This window comes from Petromyzon marinus, chromosome 39, assembly GCF_048934315.1.
Source record: "Petromyzon marinus isolate PM22_M1 ecotype Great Lakes invasive population chromosome 39, UKy_Petmar_22M1.pri1.0, whole genome shotgun sequence".
Taxonomy (NCBI): Eukaryota; Metazoa; Chordata; class Hyperoartia; order Petromyzontiformes; family Petromyzontidae; genus Petromyzon; species Petromyzon marinus.
Window position 1 is genome coordinate 8,454,992 of NC_133705.1, and position 19,855 is coordinate 8,474,846.

Below are 19,855 nucleotides of genomic sequence, written 5' to 3' on the forward strand. Positions count from 1 at the left end.
CGCTCACTCATCCACTCACTCACCACACTGCAGCAGATCACAATACTTCTCGTTCTGCATCGTCCCCCGCACTGCTCCACTTTTGAATTCCCTTCCCCCATCGTCTCTTTCCCCACCCCCTCCCCAAGTTCTTAAAATAATCTGGCTCAAGTTCAAGACACGTGTTGACTATCATCATCCATTACAACTTTGAGAGTGCCATTTGTCACCGACGGCTTGGCATTTTGGGCCTTTTGCGCTCAGCAACAGTGATTAATAAAACGTGGCAGACGCACGGCCTGTGAGAACAGGTTTCTGACCACTCTACCAACCATTAGAGGGCCGTTAACCCGCAACCCTGTAACCTGTTTTGAGAACCGGTTCGCGGGTTCCGATAGGCAGGAACTCGTAACCGATTCCAGTCAAACTTTAGTCGGGAAAGGCGGGCGTACCCACACTTTACCCACCCACCATCAGCAACCTGCTGGTCGACAGCGATGTACCCACAATAAACTTGCGCCATTGTTTCAGACTCGCGCGCGAGTGCTCCCTGTCATTGCCACGTTCACCTTTTACAATCTGGACTGCGGCGAGCGGTACCCCCCCCCCCACTTCACGTGACCTGCACGTCGACCAACTGTGTCGTACCCAATTCGTCCCAGAAGATCCCTGGATTTGATCCTCCACGAAACTCATGGTCCACTCCTAAACCGCATCCGCACAAAGCACGGCAGATGCGGGATACCTGATGCACAAATGAAAAATGCAACTCTCCAGAGCGACTGTGGTAATCCAGAACAGACCGTAGCAGCGTATGCCGACGCAATGGCCGGTCCACAAACACGAAGGAGAGACATCGGCAACGGTACGCTCCGCTGCTCCTGACGCGGCTGTCTGGGCTTGGCCACCTCTGTGTGAAATTGCAGCTGTTGCTCTGCAATCTAACATCAGCGGCCGTACGACGGGACGAAGAAGAACAAGAAGATCCCGAAACCCACCGCCGTCGTTTTGACTGCCACGCCCGTGCGGCGAACCTCCGGGATCGCAATTCCAGCGCGGGAAAAAAAAAACATGTCGGGCCCCGGCAAGTTCCCTGTCGTTTGTCACCGGAATGCGAGAAACCATTGCCGCGTTTTATTTTTCTGCTGTAGATATTTTGCGCGTGCATGTGGGAAAGCCGTTTTTACATCATTATTTTTCCCATGAGGTTACCGGTTATGCAAACATAAAAAAAAATACAACACCTATACCATTTGTCCCTCAGTGGAAAAGTTAGTTTTTTTCTCCAGACCAATGTCCAGCAGCGTTTCTTTAACCAAGCAAAGTATTTATGAGACAGGTTTGACCTTCAGGGTGTCATCAGCAAGTCAGGCCCCATTAAACAAAACGTGGCTGGGTTTGCCAGACGCTATTGGCGAGAGCACTCTGGTTGCCCAGCTGGGGTCACGAAGTCAAAGCACATTTTTTATTTAGAAATATTAATAGTGCTGTCGCTGGGATTATTTCACAATCGTCGCTGGATAATTCCTACGCCGCCTCTTTTGGAGCGGACGTTTTGCCAACCCGTTGTCCCCGGTCGAATCAGTAAGTGCCAGGCGCCCCCCCCCCTCAAATGAGTAGCGTGCAACATCACACACGACCACCTTCACACCAAAGCCCCAACCGCAATGACCGGCTTGGTGAAGTATGGTCAACCAATGCCCCGTGCAACCTGCTTGGCTCAGCTCGGGAAGGCCATCCAGCAGTGGATTGATACATTATTATTCCACCCACCCATTATTAATTATTATTATCAATCATCATCATCATAATAATAATCATGAATAATGGGTGGTTGGGTGGCTGGGGGCCGACGATAACTCTCTGCTGCCGTACTGCTCATGGGTAACCACTGGAGAGGAGAGGAGGGCAGGAGGTGGTGGGGGGGGAGGTGGCTGGATGGGATACTGAACATCACGGAGGAGGAGAGTTCGTCCGTCGCAGCTTGCGAATACAGCGAGACGTATTTCCCATCATTCAAAAATAACGCGGCGCTACGCCTGGGCCTCTACCACGGCGGCACACCGGTTGAGACCACCAATTGGAAGCGCTGAGAAAACGTGTCCGTCCCGCGTAATTCAAGAGCTTCGGTACCGTGTGTTGCTCCGTTGCACATCTCGGCGTGTGCCGTGAAAAAAATCTTTCCCCGTTTCCCAGCCGGCACCGCCCACCCCTCTACCCCCGTTGCGAAGCGCCTCCTCCTCGCGAGTTAAGATGCACGAAGCGTCCGGCGGCTTACCGGGGCCCCCAAGGTGCCCAACGACGCCTTGCGAGCGCTTGCCCAGCCGCCGCGGAAGCCGCGATTAGACGACCCGGGGGTCGAGAGGAACGCCACGGAACTCCCCGCAGCAGCGCGGCGCCCCCCCGGGGGGCCCCGGGGAAACCAGCCGCGCGAAGTTTGCGCGAGCGTCGTGAATGTAGGCGGGGAAGTTGCCGCGGTCGTCGGAAGGCTGCCTCCAGGAGGCGGGCGCAACGCGGAGGGGCGCATGGGGTCTGCGCGAGCGCGAGTCCGTTAGTTGGTGTGAGCACACGCGCGTGCGCGTGCGCGTGCGCAGGGTAGTGTAGGGGAGCGGTAGCGCGGCGGTTAGAGCACCGCGCTAACAGCTCGGCGACCCGAGTTCGATTCCCGCTCATGGCCAACACCAGTGACGATTATTTGAGTCGGTCCTGGGCCACCCCTAGGTCGATTCGGCCTTACACGAGTACCCTGTGTGGTGTGTAAGCATCGGCACTAGGAAGACAAAGGCGGCCGGGCGTGATGCTGGCCACCCCCCCCCCCCCCCCCACCCCACCCCCTCGTGTGCCGTGCCGGCCTTCATAGGTGCTCGCTAACCACACTCGCCCCAACGGGGTGTCTTTGTTTTGTGGGGTAGTGTTGGCGCGCACGAGTTGGTTGATGCGCATGTGCGTTGCGAGTGTAGTTGCACGTTGCGCGTGCGCTTGTGGTTCAGCACGCACGCGTCTATTTCGTTGCTGCCCTGCGCACTCGATTTCATGCTCGCTCGCTCGCTCGCGCCGCGTGATCGTGCGAGCGCAGGATCAGATTCATGCGAGCAATGTTCACAGCCTCCCCGCCGCCGCCGCCGCCGCCGCCGGGCGTCGGTTAAAACAAAAGACCTCGACAACAACCTCGGAGAGATCGCCGGGCTGCGTGCACGCCCCATTAATAAGTGGGGGGGGGGGGGGGGGGGCTCAGGTTCTCCAGCCACCCCCCCCCCCCTTGCCCTCCCCTGGCCTCGAGCGATGTCCGCAGCGCAAACAGCACGCCGTTAATCCGCCTCCCGCTCAAGCGCGAAACGAACTCTCCAGGGAAAAATACAGAGCCGCATGTAATATTGGGGGATAAATCATCGGGAGACTTTCCGCCCGCCCGCCCGCCTGCCCACCCGCCCACACACGGCATATCCTTTTGGGTGCCGCTCGCTAGTGCTCCGCTTCTGGCCGACCAAGTGAGGGAGCGACCACCACCCCCCCCTCCCCGCCCCAATCGAGTGCTCTCTTCACCACCATCGTTACCCCGGCGTGGACGAGGCGCTCTTCGGCTGCTGCGTTTTTTTCCCGGGCCGCTGGAAAACAGACCAGTGGCGTCCTGGGCTGCTCCGGTGACAGCTTCGCTGAAGCCTCGTGAAAGCGAACGGTGGTGGTGGGGGGTTTGGCGACTGTGCAGATTTTTCACCGTAGGGTACCGCGTGGTTGAAAAGTGGTCGTCAGGAGGATGTATGGTGGAGCAGAAGGAACCGCTTAGAGAGGGCACCCCGTGGAAAATAATTCACGGTTGCGCGTGCGTGTGGGGTGCCACAGTGGCGAGATGTTTATAACGACACCTCGCCTGGTATACAAGAGGTCGTTGATATTCTTAGCTCTTTCGGTAAAGTCACGTTGAAGGGAAACAATAAAATAATAAAGTATATATAAATAAAAATTCTCACGACGTTTCGACCATAACACAAACGGTCGTCATCAGGTGTGAAAAACCAATGGCAAAATGTAAGAGGTCGTTGGTTCGATCCCGAGCCTGACACCTGTATATATGGAGTTTGCGTGTCTCTCCCCGTGGTCGCGTGGATTTTTATCCGGATCTTCCGGTTTCTCTCTACACATTTAGAATCAACATCACGCGTTTTAGAGTATCTGGCTGCTATAAATTTGCACGTGCTGAGCCACTTTGTTGAGCTATCATTTGTGGCCAGGTTGCTTTTTAAAAAGTACTATTTATCTCAGTGGGCCTCATCTTTAAAAAATATATATTTTAGTGTGCGCATACGTTTACTGGATGGTGTGACTTGAGACTCATCGTCAATGAAATGATATACTGCCTTAGCATCAGCAAGCTGAGAAAAAAAGGAAAATTCAATTATCGCGTTAACAGCCGACGCTAACGACACAGATAATGAGATAGCCGCCCCAGCTGTCGCAAGCCTCCTCATCATCAATACGATGATCATCATCGTCATCATTACCCAGAATAATGACGACAATATAAACTATCTTCCTTCGCTGTGATACGCGTGCCGTGCTATTATGAGCGACGCATTGAGACGCAGCTGCGATGGAAAGGCGTTACACGAATCCCATTGTGGCGATGCGACAGAGTCAGAAAATGTATTTATACTGGAGGAATCCGATGAGCTACAAAGCTCTTTTTGTCCCACAGATGTCCAGTAGGGGCACGGGGTCAAAACGTTACAACAACAAACAATACAAAAACACAATAGGAGTACAAAGTAAAGGATAAACAAATCGCCTAAAAAAAATAACAACAACAAATAAAACGATTTTTTTTTTTTACCTTACCAGCTAAAGCTCAGAAGAGACCTGGCCCACAAACGACGGCTTGACACAAAGCGGCCCCGTCACGTGGAAACTTTATCGCGGCCAAATAAATCGGAGCAATCTGAACGCGGGGTTCGTCGCGCCGCGCTCGGCACATCCGCGGGTCGGCGCATCCGTGGAGGGCGTGAAGCATTAAGGAGGTTAGCGGCACGAATGCCGCACGGTGTTGTCGTGCTCACCGAGTGGAGAGGGAGTCGACTGATGGAGAGTCGCGAGGGATGGGGGGGGGGGCGTCAAATGGGGCGCGTCATTAAAAAAAAACCGCGGAGGCGGTGTACGAACCGGACGCGCGCAGACGACGGGGCAAGAGATCGCGAGCGTTCGGAATGAGCGTAGGCGCGGTGGACGCGGCCCCAAACGCCACCCGTTTCAGAGGTTGGCGGTCCCGACCCCGGCGGCCGCCCCGGTTAACGCCGTGGGTTGCCGGTAACCGTCATGAACGCCGCGCGCCAACCGGTTCCGTGGCGGCACGTAAACGATGCCGTTTGGACGTCGTTCGGGGGAAAAAAAAAAGAGCAACTCAAATCAATTGGGAATAAGCGCAACAACATCGCCCACCCCGCCCCCCGCACCCCGCCCACTGCGAAAACGACTGCAGAGTGTGCGTGTCAAACGTAGTGCCTTCCTTCGCAGAAACAGTACCTGGCCTGTAATAATGCAGCAAGTTATATTAGTATTTAAACTATTGTAACAGTTTTGATTTAAAGCTTTCGTGACTGCAGTAATTCATATTCTTAGTTTTTTCGGTAAAGTCACGTTGAAGAGAAACAACAAAATATATATAAAACAATAAAAAATTATCACGACGTTTCGACCATAACTCAAACGGTCATCATCAGGTGTGTCGGTTTGCATAAATTTATTTTTGAAACGGCACATTTATTTATTTATAAAAAAAAACCGTTGGCGTCACGCGCAGCGATTGGCAGTTTGCCCAGGACTAGTCCATCTATTTTTTTGAAAAGAGGAGGGGGGAGACGAATTTTTTATAATGTATGCTGTCTGAAAGCCACTGTAAGCGTGAACAATAAATCAAGAACTGAAATGATTTATCAAATCTTTCCAATGATTGCTAAGATAGAATCCATCTTCTCGGTTGAAATTGTCTCTGTGCTTGTATATGTGGATAGCCTCATGAACGAATCTCTCATGGAAGCCAGATGGCTTACAAAGAACCTCCGTCTTGGAAAAGTCAATGGCATGTGAGCCTACTGAATTAGAACAATGATCTGCTACGGCCGAGGTGTTGGTCCTACCGTGTTTAAGGTCTGCTTTATGTTCACGAATACGGTCCGAGACATGGCGTTTGGTTTCTCCAATGTAACTACTACCACAGAGGCAACTTAGTTTGTAGACACCAGGGTATTGTATGTCCGGAATCACATCTTTTACAGACGGAACCAGATCACGGATTTTATGTAATGTGTTGAAATGGACCTGGATCTTGTGTTTATTCAAGATTTTGGAGATCTTTTTTGTGATCCCAGCAATGTAGGGTAAAGTGATGGTTTTGAAAGGCTCCTCAAGAGGGTTTTTCTTCATGGTTTGAGTGATAGCTTTGCGGATTGTATAGTCGGAGTAACCATTAGCCCTAAGAGCTTGGTGTACGTGCTTGAGTTCACTGCTTATGTGTTCCTGGTCGGATATGCATTGGGCTCTATGATACAGAGTCTTGATGAGAGAATTCTTCTGTGATGGATGGTGGTGGGAATCCGGTTTCAGATAAGCATCCGTATGGGTAGCTTTCCTGTAGACAGAGTGGCTCATTGAACCATCAGGTCTCTTTTTAATTAGGACATCTAAAAAAGGTATCTTGCCATCTATTTCGACTTAAATGGTAAATCTGATGGCTGGGTGTATGGAATTGATGTGGTCGAAGAATTGGTCTAGAGCAGGCCGGCCATGTGGCCAGATGACAAAAGTGTCATCCACGTACCTCTTCCATAAGGTTGGGCGCAGAGTGGCAGTCTGGATGGCGTCAGTCTCAAATTTCTCCATGAAAATGTTAGCTATAACTGGAGAAAGGGGGGAGCCCATTGGGGTGCCCTCAGTTTGTTTGTAGAAAGTTCCATTCCAAGTGAAGTATGTATTGGTTAAACAGTGTCTCACCAGGGGGGGTACCTCAGTGTTTAGTCCTTGATGAACCAAGTCTTCAATGATTGCAATGGTGTCAGGTACAGGAACCTTGGTGAATAAGGAAACTACATCAAAACTGACAAGCAGGTCGTCTGGGGACAGGGAAATACCCTTGATTGTTGATACCAGGTGAGTAGAATTTTGTACCGCAGAGGTGGTCTTTCCAGTGAAAGGACGCAGGATTTCAGACAAAAAACGAGCTAGTTTGTAGGTGGGGGAGCTGATAGTAGAGACTATGGGACGAAGAGGTGTATCAACTTTATGTATTTTTGGTAAGCCGTATAATCTTGGTGGCCTGGCAGCAGAAGGTTTCAACGAAAACTGTTTAGATTGATCAATTAATGCGGTTGAATCAGAAATTATTTTGTTGGTTTGTGTGACGAGGCTGTTGGTGGGATCTCTTTTTATTTTTGTATAACTACCATCGTCGAGTAATTCTTTAATTTTGTTGTTGTATTCTATTTTATCCATGATGACAGTAGCATTGCCTTTGTCAGCTGAGAGAACTACAATATCATTCCTCTTTTTTAATTTATATAATTCAAAACGCTCATCTTTGCTGAGGTTGCTAGCTGGCATCTTAGCGTTTTTGAGGGTTGCAGCGATTTCAGATCTTGCTACGTCTGCAGCGATGTGACCCAGGCCCCTGAGAGCAACGTCTACTTGGGCAATTATATCATTAACTGGTATGTGTTTAGGTGTGACTGCAAAGTTTAGACCTTTAGCTAAAACGGATTTCAGACCATCGGAAATAGAACTGTTACTGCGATTAATTACGACTTTATTAATGTCTAACTTTTTGGTGTGTGGGTCCGGTCTTTTGTTGAAGAGGAGGTTAAATTTGGAAATCAGGTTTTCCTTACATGTGGTCGACATAGTAGCAGCTGAAGAGGCAGTCATATTGTCTACATGTTCCCAATCCGATGTGGACATTATTGCCGTCAATGATAAGTGTGATTTGTAGAGTGTCTTGTTTTATATATATATTTTGTTATTTTGTTGTTTCTCTTCAACGTGACTTTACCGAAAAAACTAAGAATATATATTGTAACAGTTGTTTTTTTTTACTACTAGGTAAGGCCCACTGAGCTGTCTGCTGTTGTTGTTGTCGTTGTTGTATCCTCAAATCTTGTAACTCAATTTTAACCCACTTCCCAATGTGCTATCGACAGCAAACTTGGTATACTTATGTCATACTGATGACAATACTAGATTCTATCATAAAAAATAAAAAACACATATTTTAAAACATTATTTTTTTACATGTTATGTTTCGGCTTGGGTCTAATTGTCCACGCTCAACTGACGTTGGCTGTATTTGACCACGGTCCCTTACGTTATGTCAAGCTTAGGGGGCCACTTCCTGGAGTCGTGGAGTTCTTACATTACTAGTACGGTACATTTCATTAAAGCGTGTTAAAAAAAATGTTTAATATTACTTATTCAGAAGCGACCCAGCCACAAATGATAGTGGCTCATAACATTGAGATTTAAATATAAAGCAGGCGTCAAGGGTCGGGATCGAAACCCACAACCTCCTGCATACCAGGCGAGGGAAATAACATCTCGCCAGCGTGGCGCCCCATGATTCTTAAGAACGGGGGATGGGGGGGGGGCATGAAACGGGCAGAGATGGAGATGGGCGAGTTCGCCTTTCCAGTGACTCGGCGAGAAAGAATATAAATGGGAGGCACCATTGAGAGGATCGGCGCTCACCAGCGACGGTGAGGAACGTTGGAACGCGTCCGCGCGAGTCAGGGGGACAGCGGCGCGTTCACGGGACGCGGAGCGGGGGCGCTAACGAGAGATCACGGTGGCACCAGGAGCTAGCGAGGGAGCGCTCGTCTCCGAGTCGGAGGTGGTCAAGCGGACGGAGCAGTCACATCGACAAATCAACGGGGGGGACGGGGACGTATTAAACACGCTCTGGGTGACACATAAAGACAAAGATTCCCACCCCCCCCCCCCCCGTAGCTTGCACAAGCTGTTTGGGGCTAGTGCTGACCGTACTTGACCAAGCTGTTGAGTCCAGTGCAAGGTTGGTGGTTCAATAACAGATGTAGCTGCACTGCCATCTGCTGCCCACCAGCAGCCCCACATATGAAGACAGAGATCCCCAGTACAGCCACAACAGACTGTTGGGGCAAGTGCTGCTAGCGAGCACCCATAAAGACCGACGCGGCGCACAAGCGGGTGGGGTGTGGCCAGAACCGCGGGCGGCCCGCCGCCTTTGTCTCCCCATTGACGATGTTTGCACACCGCACCAGGTACTCGTTTACAGCCGAGTCGACTTAGGGGAGGGCCCAAGACCGGTATCCGTCACCGATGTCGGCCGCGAGCGGGAATCGAACCTCGGATCGCCGGGTTTGCAGCGTGGGTGTGCCACGCTGCCCGCTAGCCACGACGCGCACACACGCAGGCACTCGCACGCAACACAAGAAATCAAATGTAAGCATAGACGAATGAGAGACACAATCTGGGGAGGGAAGAGGTGCGAGCCGTGGGTGGGAGGGGGGGAGTGGAGGGAAGTGGGGGGAGGCTGGTGAGGAGGGGGGTATTATTGGGGAGTGTTACAAGGGACACGGGGTAGCAGGAGGGGCAGCTCCGGAAACTGGCAGTGAACGCCGTGGGGGGGGGGGGGGGGGGGGAGCGCTCTCGCATGTTGCCCACATCAATAGATAATGCCCCCGAGGGAGTGGGGGGAGGGCTGGTGGACGCTACTCTCGACGTAAACTCGTAACAGTTTCCAACGAGAGTCCTAATCGGAGTTGTGCAACACGCGCAATCACCCGTGGCGACTTGGCCGGGTGCAAACCGAATCGCTCGTAAACGTACGCGGTGGGACGTCTCCGCTTCGCGGTCGCTTCACGGCGGCCTCACGGCCCGAGCGACCGCGAAGCGGCGGAGCCGCTCGGCACACTTTTGTGGCCCGAGCGGACACGTTAAGCCGAACCGCGATGTTGCCGCTGTGCGATGCCCCAAACGGTACGCCGTTAACATTTCGCTCGTTGCGCAAACCGCTGGCTCGGACGTGGGGACGAAGCGGTCGCGGACGACGGCCGAGTTGCGGGCGATTTCCGAGGGCGGTTCGGTTTGCAAGAGCTGGTAAGGTAGCCGGCGGTGGGAGAGGGCTCCGAGTGCAACTCTGTCGGCGCCGGCTGAGATCCCGGTTCGAATCCGGGCCCCGTCCGCCCGTGGATACGCCAGGGTTCTCAAGCGTAAAATAACTCGAGTCGGTGGTCTTGGCCCGGCCACAAATGAATACGCAAAAAAAAACACAATCTTGTTAAATTTAGTTGTTTTTACTCAATTCCAGCTCTCAGGAGGATGACAAACATAGCCATTGCAGCAGCAGCAGCAGCAGCAGGGTGAGTGGGAGAGTGCAGCACCACCGAGTGCGGATGACAAATCACTTGAAAGGGATCTCGGGAGTAGCTCCGCGATATGCGCTTCCGCGAACCGTTTCTGTTACGACGACGTCACGCGCGACCCCGCCATCAAACGCCAACTTCAGTCTGCGGCCAGGGAAATACAGCAGAGGAGGAAGACGACTTGTGTGCGACGGGTGTCCCCCCCCTTTCACCCGCGCAGCCATCGGAGGCGCTACAAACTCAGGGCAACGTAAACATTACACGAGCCGGGAATACAATTGGCGAGGCTGGATCGCGACCAAGTCACCGAATCGCGTCGGGTGGAAAATTATTTCCCCCCCACCCCAACCCCACCCCACCCACTCACCCTCTCCAGGTGTCCCCCGCCCTCACCTGTACTTCATGCCCGTGTTGGCTGCCGTTGTCTCGCGCAGGGAAATCATCATCTGCTGCTGCTGCTGTTGCTGCTGCTGCAGCTGCAGTAGCTGCTGCTGCTGCTGCTGCTTGCGCAGGGCCATCTGGCCCACGCTCCTCGCCACCATGGCCACGGCGCGGAACCGCGAGCGTACGCGGTTGGCTCCGCCGGGCCCCCCGCCGCCGCCTGGGCCCCCGCCGCCCCCTCCCAGAGTCGGGCTGCCCCCCCCGCGCCCCCCGCGGTCATCGCTGCCGCCGCGGGACTTGAGGCCGCTCTCCGAGCACGCGAAGGAGACCTGCATGGCGAGCGTGACGACAACTCCGCGCAGTGTCGCGCCGCCGTGGTTTCTGGCGGCCGCGCCGCTTCTTCCCTTCCTCTCGACCCGTAGCGCTCTGTCTTGTCGTCGCCCAGCGTACGGGGAACGTTATTTTTGAAATGTACGCACGTGCGTGTATCGCGGAAGGAGTTATCCACCGGGAGATGAAATCGGAAATCGCGCTGCTCGGTAGCCTGTCTCGGTGGAAAAAAAAAACTACTTCTAAAAACAGTGCCGAGCGGCACAGCTAGGTGTCCATCCCATTGCGTCTCTCCGCTGCCTGAACGTCTTCTGAGCGTCTCTTTTGAGGAACCCCGGCCCCAACCGACACGCCGATGCGTTATTTATCTTTCATCAACCAAATATACGACTACAATTGCCTAAATATATTTTTCACGGTCATTCACGTCGATATAACGTTAACAATTTTTAATGCTATTAAAGCTACTCATCTAGCAAAGGTTGAAATCTGAGCCTGTAAGATCTCACTGTAGTTGCGGTGGCGACGTTAAACCCTCGCCAACGCTGCTGGAACAGCAGCGACAAGTTACCGTCGCAACGTCCTCCGTCGATCTCCGCGTCGGCTCGATCACGAGACGACCGCTTGAAAATGGACGATGATCCTACGCTCAAACTCCCGTGGCAGCTACAAAAACCCTCAAAATCAGACGCGCAACTTTACAAACGCGCTCGGAAAAAAACTAAAGAGAACAGCTGCACTCTTCCCATCCTCCACCCGCCACGTGACCTCCGGGTGGGCGACGTTCCTCCTCCTGTTGAAGACGACGTCCAATTGGGCTCGCACCGAACTCGGGGCGAGATATCTCCCGGGCGGCTCTCCCCGTCGCGCGCCGGCTCGTCCCGTCGCCGCCAGCGGCGGTGCAAATCCCCCGGCCAAAGACCCCCTGCAGCGGGGTTTGGGGGGGGGGGGAGGTCAACCGTAACCGCCGCTCGCGTCGTGGCGTTCGGCCTGAAACGGTCGGCGCCTTTGCCTGCGTCCAACCTCTCGCCCGCTCCCAGCAGGGCACGACAAAAAGTGGGAGTCGAATCCTCGAACGGCTGGGACGTCCTCCTGAACTCCGCGACTTTGATCCGAGCGCCGGTCGGAAAAGGTTGGGGGAGAGGGGGGGGGCGGCGGGCGGGTCGGGGGGGGGGGCGGGGGGGGGCGGGCGTTCGGTGCTGCAAGTCTCGGTTGTTAAATCGCCGCTCGGGTCCACTTCGCGTTCATCTCCGTGGACGTGCGATTTCTCGCTGGCTGCGCTCGCGATGTCCCCCGGGGAGGCGAGCCGCGCGCTCCGCCGCGATGCGCACGGTCGATGATGCGGAGTGCGTGTTGGGCCGTGGTGAGAGCGGGACGCTCCTGGCCGGCAACTCCGTAGCGATACCCGGAACGCACGTTGGGTGGGTGGGTGGGTGGTTTGGCGGCGGGGAAATAAAATCCTTCGCGCGCGCACGCGCTCCTCGATTCCGTTCGAATCCTCGGGACCCTCCGAGTTAACGGACGCCCGTCAACGCGGACACGGAAGCAAAACAATAATAAAGGATGGGGGCGAGGCGGAAAGAAGTAATCTGAGGAAGGGCCTCTGTGCGATGTTTTCAGCCGAAGCGTTTCTTGCAGGTGCCGCTCGCTTTCCGCGCAGAGCGTGACGCCATCAAGTTGCTCCGTCTCGTCGGTAAACAAAAGCCTCCCCCTTTCTCTGCCTCTTCTCGTCAACGTTCTGCCTCGCTATCCTTTGACGGCCGTCATTATCCGCGAACAGTTTAACCCCAGAACGGCCGTCTAAGTGAGATCGTTTTCCTCGAAGCTTCCCCCGCTTCTTGTGTCGTCTTCAAAATATTCACCCCCTCGATTCTTTCGACGGGAGAGGCAATCTCCTTAAGAGACGCCGTCAGGCTGCTCAGCGGGGGGGGGGGGTGCAGAGTGGCTTCCCAGAGAATCCAATTACTGTCACCTTCGGTTCATCTTTAATTCAAATTATTTCCAGATTCCCGACAACTTAAACCGCGCGCGGGGGTACGCGGGCAAAATTACGCGCGAGTGGAGCGTCTCACGGAAAAAGAAAAAAAAAACGCGTCAAGAACAAACTTAAACCCCTGCAGGCGGCGACGACGACGATGATGAGAACGGCCACGTGGAATAGTCAAAGCGGTCGCAGCTGCTGCTTAAGGGGAGGGTGAAGTGGGGGTGAAGGGGGGAGAAGGCAGCTCACGGTAGAAAGCGGAGTCATTCGCTAATCGGGGGGGATATCCACAATCGGCGACTAATGAACGCATCGTTCCTGCAGTTCCACAGGCTTGGCAGCGGAGCACGCACGCGAAAAGAATAAATACGTTAATGAATTAAACAAAACAAAAAAACCACTAATCGGAGGTAGTTTAAAAATAAATCAAATAAACGAAATTAAAAAAGTGCGCATGTCGAGTTACCGGCTTGTTTGTTTTTTTTAGGTCGCCGCGCTGTAACAGCGTCGGGTGCGAAATGAGCTCGGCAAAATCGACGACGACGACGAGAACGAAGCGCGTGAAGAAAAATAAAATGAGAAAATAAAAGGCGGCGGCGGGGCGCCGGCGCGCGGCCACCGAGAGGAACGCGACGCGAGTGAGCGAGCGGGAGAATCGCTCGAGCAGGAGGGAGCGGGGAAGTGGGGGAGGGTTGGAGGGGCAATGATGGACGCCGAGCCGCACCATCGCTCGCCCTTACCGCCCCCGCCCAACTGACCGCTCGCCCGAACCCCCCCCCCCGCCCACACCACCACCACCACCACCGCCGCCCGCCAACCGTGACCCCATCGTCCGCCACAGCCGACTAAATTTAAAAGAGAATTCTCACTCGGAGGGCCTTCCTTAATCAGTCACCGCCACCCGTCACCTGACCCCACTGACAGCTGCACGCACACGCACGCGCACCCTCACACGCAGGCAGTGCATGCATATCGGGGGCAACACAAACACCGCGCAACGCCGCGCCATCCTCGCCCGCCGCTCGGCCAGCCGCGCCGTGACATTTCAAGCGCACGCGGCCGCGCGCTGGGGCGAGGGCCTCGCTGCACCACGATGGCACGTGGGGCCACGGGCGCGGGTAACGCGAGCCGGTTTAACCGAGCGGCCCCGGCGTGCCGCACCGCGGAGCCAAGCCGCGACACTGCACGCCACGGCATCTTGCCGCAACACAACACGCACCATGTCGCACCACGACACACGGCACGCCGCAACACACACAATGTCACACCGTGACATGAGCAAGCCACACCACGGCACACCACAACATCAGGGGGCCGCACCGTGATAAAATACACAACGCCCGTGGGCACAAACACCCCTCTCGCATGTCCATGTCCTCTACAGCAAACCACTCCTTCAACAGAGGAGTCTGCCTCAGCAGGAGACCTTGCATTCCCACCTGATGACGGACGCTTGTGTTACGCCCGAAACGTCGTTATTCATTGTATTTTATACCTACGTGACTTTACCCAAAGAACCAAAGAGTATAGAGGAGGAGGAACAGCGGACACGACACGAACTCTCTCTCTCTCTGCCGAAGCCCCCTCGTCGTGGCCAGCAGCAGCAGCAGCACGACCTCGACATCGGCATTCGGCTCCCGAACGCATTGCTGCTTCCGTCACGCAGGAGTGGAACTACGCCATGCGGCATTAACACGCCGCAACCGCGACGCGGCAAGGTGCCGGTGAAGCCCACGTCGCGGCGAACAGAACAAACGCACAAACGTGCCGAGCTGCGCCGCAAAACACCGCGGTGGCCTGGTGCGACGCCACACCGCGACGCTCTTGGCTTGGCACCGCGGCGGAAGGCGGCTCGGGACCAGAGACAAAGATCCCCCGTAAAGCCTTAACGGACTGTTGGGGCGAGTGCTGTCAGCGAGCACCTATGAAGGCCGGCACGGCACACGAGGGGGTGGGTGACCAGCACCACGCCCGGCCGCCTTTGTCTCCCCAGTGGCAACGCCTTTATACACCGCACCAGGTACTCATCCGGTGGCCGAGTCCATCTAAGGGAGGCCCAGGACCGGTTCAGATAATTGTCACCGTGCGTGGGAATTTAACTCGGGTCGTCAGGCCCGTAGCGCGGCACGCAAACCGCTACTACACTACCGCTCGGGACCGCACGTGATGCCACCTGCAGCCGCACCAAAGAGCCAGTAGTGCGTGAGCGGGCGGACGAGGAGGCCCGAGTCGCCGGAGCCGCGCAGCAAAACATTGTCGAGGGCAATCGGTTTATTTACCCTGCCGCCCCCCCCCACCACCCCACCCCCCTCACCACCACCACCACTCCCTCTCACCCCAAATGTGAAAAGACGAGAAATAACACTGGCAAAACGAGATTTCTTTCGGCGAGAATAAAAGGATCACCTTCAATTTTGTCCACGACTGTGGAAGGCAGAACCCGGCACTGCAAGCTTGCGGGTTCCACAAGCGCCCGTCCAACCGCCCCAAATCAGCTCAATTTCTACACATTTAGAAAACGCGGCTCATTTAGCGAGGGCAACGCTGGTGGGGTTTTGGCATGTGTGGACACACCATCGCCACCACCACCCGTCCCAGCGCGGGATACGTAACGGACTAAACAATTATTATTTTATTTCACCAGATAAGGCCCACTGAGCTGTACAGCTCTTCTTCAGAAGCGACCTGACTAATCACAAATGATAGCTCCACGAAGTAGCTTATCATCACGTGGAATTGCATAGCAGCCAAATACTCCAAAATGCGTGATGTTGATTCTAAATGTGGAGGGAAAAACCGGAGGTACCGGAGAAAAATCCACACGGCCACGGGGAGAGACATGGAAACTCCAAATAGTCAGGCGTCGGGGTTGGAATCGCCATTGCAGTCGCTTATTCCGGGTCCACAAGAGAAGCGCTGGAACGAGCAGGCCCACGAGACAAACCGGGGGCTGCTGGTGCCGCGCTCAAGCATTGGAGGTGTCAAAGCAGCTGGAGATCCATCGTGTGTTGTTTGAATACAATTTTTTACTACTATTATATATAAGTACATGAAAGCTTCGGTGCATCTAAAGATATGCCATTAGGGATCTTGCTGTGGGATTTTGGGACAGTTCTTTGTTTTTGGAGTCTCTTTTTTGTCTTTCGTACAAGAGCAGAGCACTCGCACAACGGGCTTGCCCAGAAAGCCATGTGTCCTCTTAAAATTAGAGTTTGGAATATTGTTCACCTGCTCCAACTCACAAGGGTGCCTTGACGTGCATGGGTCTGACACGCGCGTGGGCGCCAATTCACATGAGTGCGCACCAATTTACAGAACCACCTGGGCCAGACATTTATAGACACCTGGTCCGGTGGTTACATAAAATAGTAGCGGCGCTCGGTCAGAAGCGATGCGTTGACAACCGTGCCCTTTATTTTGCCCCGCGAAGCCTCGACAAGTCCCAGCACTCATACTGAAGAGGTTCCTGCATTGGGAAGTGTGGCCAATTCCATGAGCAGAGGGCGACACTCAGCACTGCCATCTGCTGGGCACACCGCTCAGCCCCCACGCCTACGGCACCAGGCAAGCGTCGGTGGTGGTCGTCACCCATCCAAGTACCGACCAGGCTCATCCATGCATAACTCTTCTGCCCGTTCCCAGACGACTGCAAGTTGCAGGGTGGGGGTGTCCTGTTCACCGCTTAATCTCGGAACGCGCGAACGGCTCGACATTAATTTATTTAAAGAGGCGTCTCGCCGCTGTTTTTAAAGACATTGCACTCACCGCAGAGAATCGTAGTGACATGACCGCCACACTATGATTGCTGGCGCCAAAACTGTGCCACATGACCTCCCACATTGCCTTGTGCGAGCCTTCGGTACTGATAGAGTTATTTTATTTTAGGTTTTCTTCCGGTTTGATTTTGACGATGTACACTTACGTCATCGGAACGAGAAAGGGTTAGGTTTCTTACAAGTAATTTTTGGGTGCACTGTGTATAACGCACTTGTGGATTTCTTCGGTGCGCCAGAGACGCAAGCGGCGAGAGACGTTCAATTGACTATTTCTTTCACAAAACTCGCAGAAGGCTATGGAACTCCCGAGCGGCATTGGCAATCAAGGCCACGGACGGGGCTTTGTCAGAAATAATTTAGTTCCTTTCTCACTGCCAATTGTCGCTGTGGTTTTGATTAGCGGCGAGTCGATCATTTTGTCTTTGTCGCCAATGTCGTCCTAATTGCGCGTCACGTCATAAGACTGAGAAATCCTCGCACGCGCAGATTCTTGTCGTTTCTTTCAAAGTTTTTGTCGTTTCCCCGGTTTCACTCGGATTGCGCCATCCGTGTCGTTATGTCACAGGACAGACAATCCGTTCGGATCTCTTGCAGAGCAGTGCCGCCCTTCTCGCATGACAGAACGGTTTGTGGAAGCAGACATCACAGAGCTACTTCTGAGATGCCCCTCTTCAAGTGACACTCCGATTCACACTTCAGCAGAGGGCAGCACTTTCACATGCGCCCCACGTTGAGAGGAAGGTTCGTGGCACGGACAGCCAAACAGTTATTTGTTTAATTTTCAGAGCTGCAATCCAGCCTGATTAAGAACCACGTTTATTGCGGTGTTTTTGTGTGTGTGTCTGCAGTCATCGGTGACATGGGCTGAGATCGTCAACGCACTGCACTTTAGAACCCAAATTATTCACAACTCAGTAAATGTACATCTATGGATCTCTGTGCGAGCCATTGGTGACTGGGCCCGAGACCATCCACTCAATACACCTCGAGAACCTCGGTTGAATATACGTATGATTGTATGTCAAACGTCTTTCGAGCCGTACGTAGCCAACCGTGCAAGTGGGTGATGCGGGTATCACTGGATACGAGCCCAGGATCTCAGCGGCGCCAGCTCACTGCTATGACCTCTGGGTGACCCCTGCAATTTCTCACTCTAAGTCCCTGCCGGTGTATCCTATGTATTTTACTATTTTAATTATTTTGAAAATTTTGACAGGTAAGGCCCACTGAGCTATATAGTTATTTTTCAGAAGCGACCTGGCCATCAATGATAGCTCAACAAAGTGGTTTATCGTCATATGGAAATGTATAGCAGCCAAATACTCAGAACGCACGAGGTTGATTCTAAATGTGTAGGGAAAAACCGGAGGACCCAGAGAGAAAAAAAAAAAAAAACAACACGGACCACGGGAAGAGACACATGCAAACTCCAAATAATCAGGCGTCGGGGGGGTCGGAATCGAACCCACGTATACCAGGTGAGGAAGTTAAGATCTCGCCACCGCTCTGGATAGGGCATTTGTTTTACTCTTCTACGCTGGCCAGAGGGGCCTTGGAAGAGGTGGGAACTGCCCGGCACTTTACCCCGCCACACGCGACCTGCTTGCTCCGTCGTGGAAACGTCTCTCGTGCGCCAAATCAAAAGGCTGCTGTGGCCCAGCTGGTTGTGACAGCGTTTTAAACGTGACATTTTTTTGTTGTTGTGGAAATTATTAAACGAAAAGACAGCAACAAATACGAGGTTATTTAGGATGCTTCAGAACAGTAGAGCTTTGCCGATGACTGATGTCTAATGCTGGATTAACCCACTCCTTATGATTTTTACCGGCAATGAAATAGTACATAATAATTCAGCGGGGGGAGGAGGGGGAGTGGTGGCACAGTGGTTAGTGAACCGTGCGACAAACCTGCCAAACATCAGTTCGACTCCCGGCCATGGCTGACATCAGTGGCGAGAGATATCTGAACCGGATCTCGTCCGCCCACTAACTTCATCAACTCGCATCGACCGGCGTGGTGAAGAATGGTCAAATAACCTGCTGTGCCGACAGCGGAGGGCCTCCCTCCTCCAGCAGTGGATTCGCAAGAGGGCTGTAAATATACGTGTGCATATTTTTTACTTGCGTGCGTGTATATAAAATATAAATGCACGCAGAGTTGATGTGAAAGGATGGGAAATGGAAAAACAACACAAACTGCAACTTGTGAAGCGAGAGCGCCAGCACGGCTCACCAGTTCCTGTTCGCTCCGAGCTCCGTGCCGTTTGAGATCTGTGAAACGACTGGACATCTGTGAAAAAGAGCTTTACAGCTCATCAGATTCCTCCAGTATAAATAAACATTCTGTGCCCTTAACCCACCGGCGCTCGCTGAAAACCCCCGTTTATGACTACGAGCCACTCACGGACCGACGGACGGACGGACGGTCTGTGGGACGCATAAGGGTGGGGAATGTTGTGATGAGCTCTGGGTGCTACGGGATCACCGAGTGTCTTTGCGGAGAGGAAATCATCTCGCGCAGATGCGATTTGCGGATCGGGGGCAGTGGGGGGGGGCTTTAGGGCTGTGGGGGCGTGGAGGTGTGGGCCCAGGAAAGTGGCCAAAAGGGAGGCAAAAGTTGCCTTTCCCCCGAAAAAATGTTCAGACGGCCGTTGGAGGTAATGATGGACCGGCTTGATATTTTTATTTTTCGAAATGAATAAAACGGAGCGAGGCTGTCGTCCCCGAGGAAGGTGCCCCGGTCCACGGCTCGGGGACGCGGACCGCGGGCGGTAGTACGGCAGCGTGGGCCGTTGATGGACTACCGCGAGCTCAGCGCGACGGCACTGGCACCGCGGCTCGCTGCGCGAGTGGGCCCCGGCCACGATCGAGGGAGGTCGCCCGCCCGTATTCCGAGCCCAGGTTCTCTCGGCGGTGCCAGCCCAGCCCTCCTAGCTAACGTGAACTTTACGTAGGGCGGCGCAGGGTGGGGGTTGCCGTTACCCCTGGCGGCTTCACAACGTTAGTCTGCCCCGGCTCCAGTTAATAGCC

General features: G+C 53.8%; 1 protein-coding gene across 8 annotated transcripts in view; it reads right to left on the reverse strand.

Moving 5' to 3' along the window:
* The window catches only part of KCNAB2 (potassium voltage-gated channel subfamily A regulatory beta subunit 2), a 133,074-nt gene that overhangs the window by 51,548 nt on the left and 61,671 nt on the right, over positions 1-19,855 (reverse strand). Inside the window, exon 1 of one of the 8 annotated variants that reach the window (XM_032968310.2) lies at positions 10,752-12,168. The exons of 5 other annotated variants lie outside the window; for them this stretch is intronic. In XM_032968310.2, the coding sequence (XP_032824201.2) occupies positions 10,752-11,074 (323 nt within the window). In that variant the 5' untranslated portion in view covers positions 11,075-12,168. Of the gene's footprint in view, positions 1-2,257; positions 2,522-10,751; positions 12,169-19,855 lie in introns of those variants that run through there. 2 more of the 8 variants (XM_076072902.1, XM_076072903.1) reach the window with 2 other exon arrangements.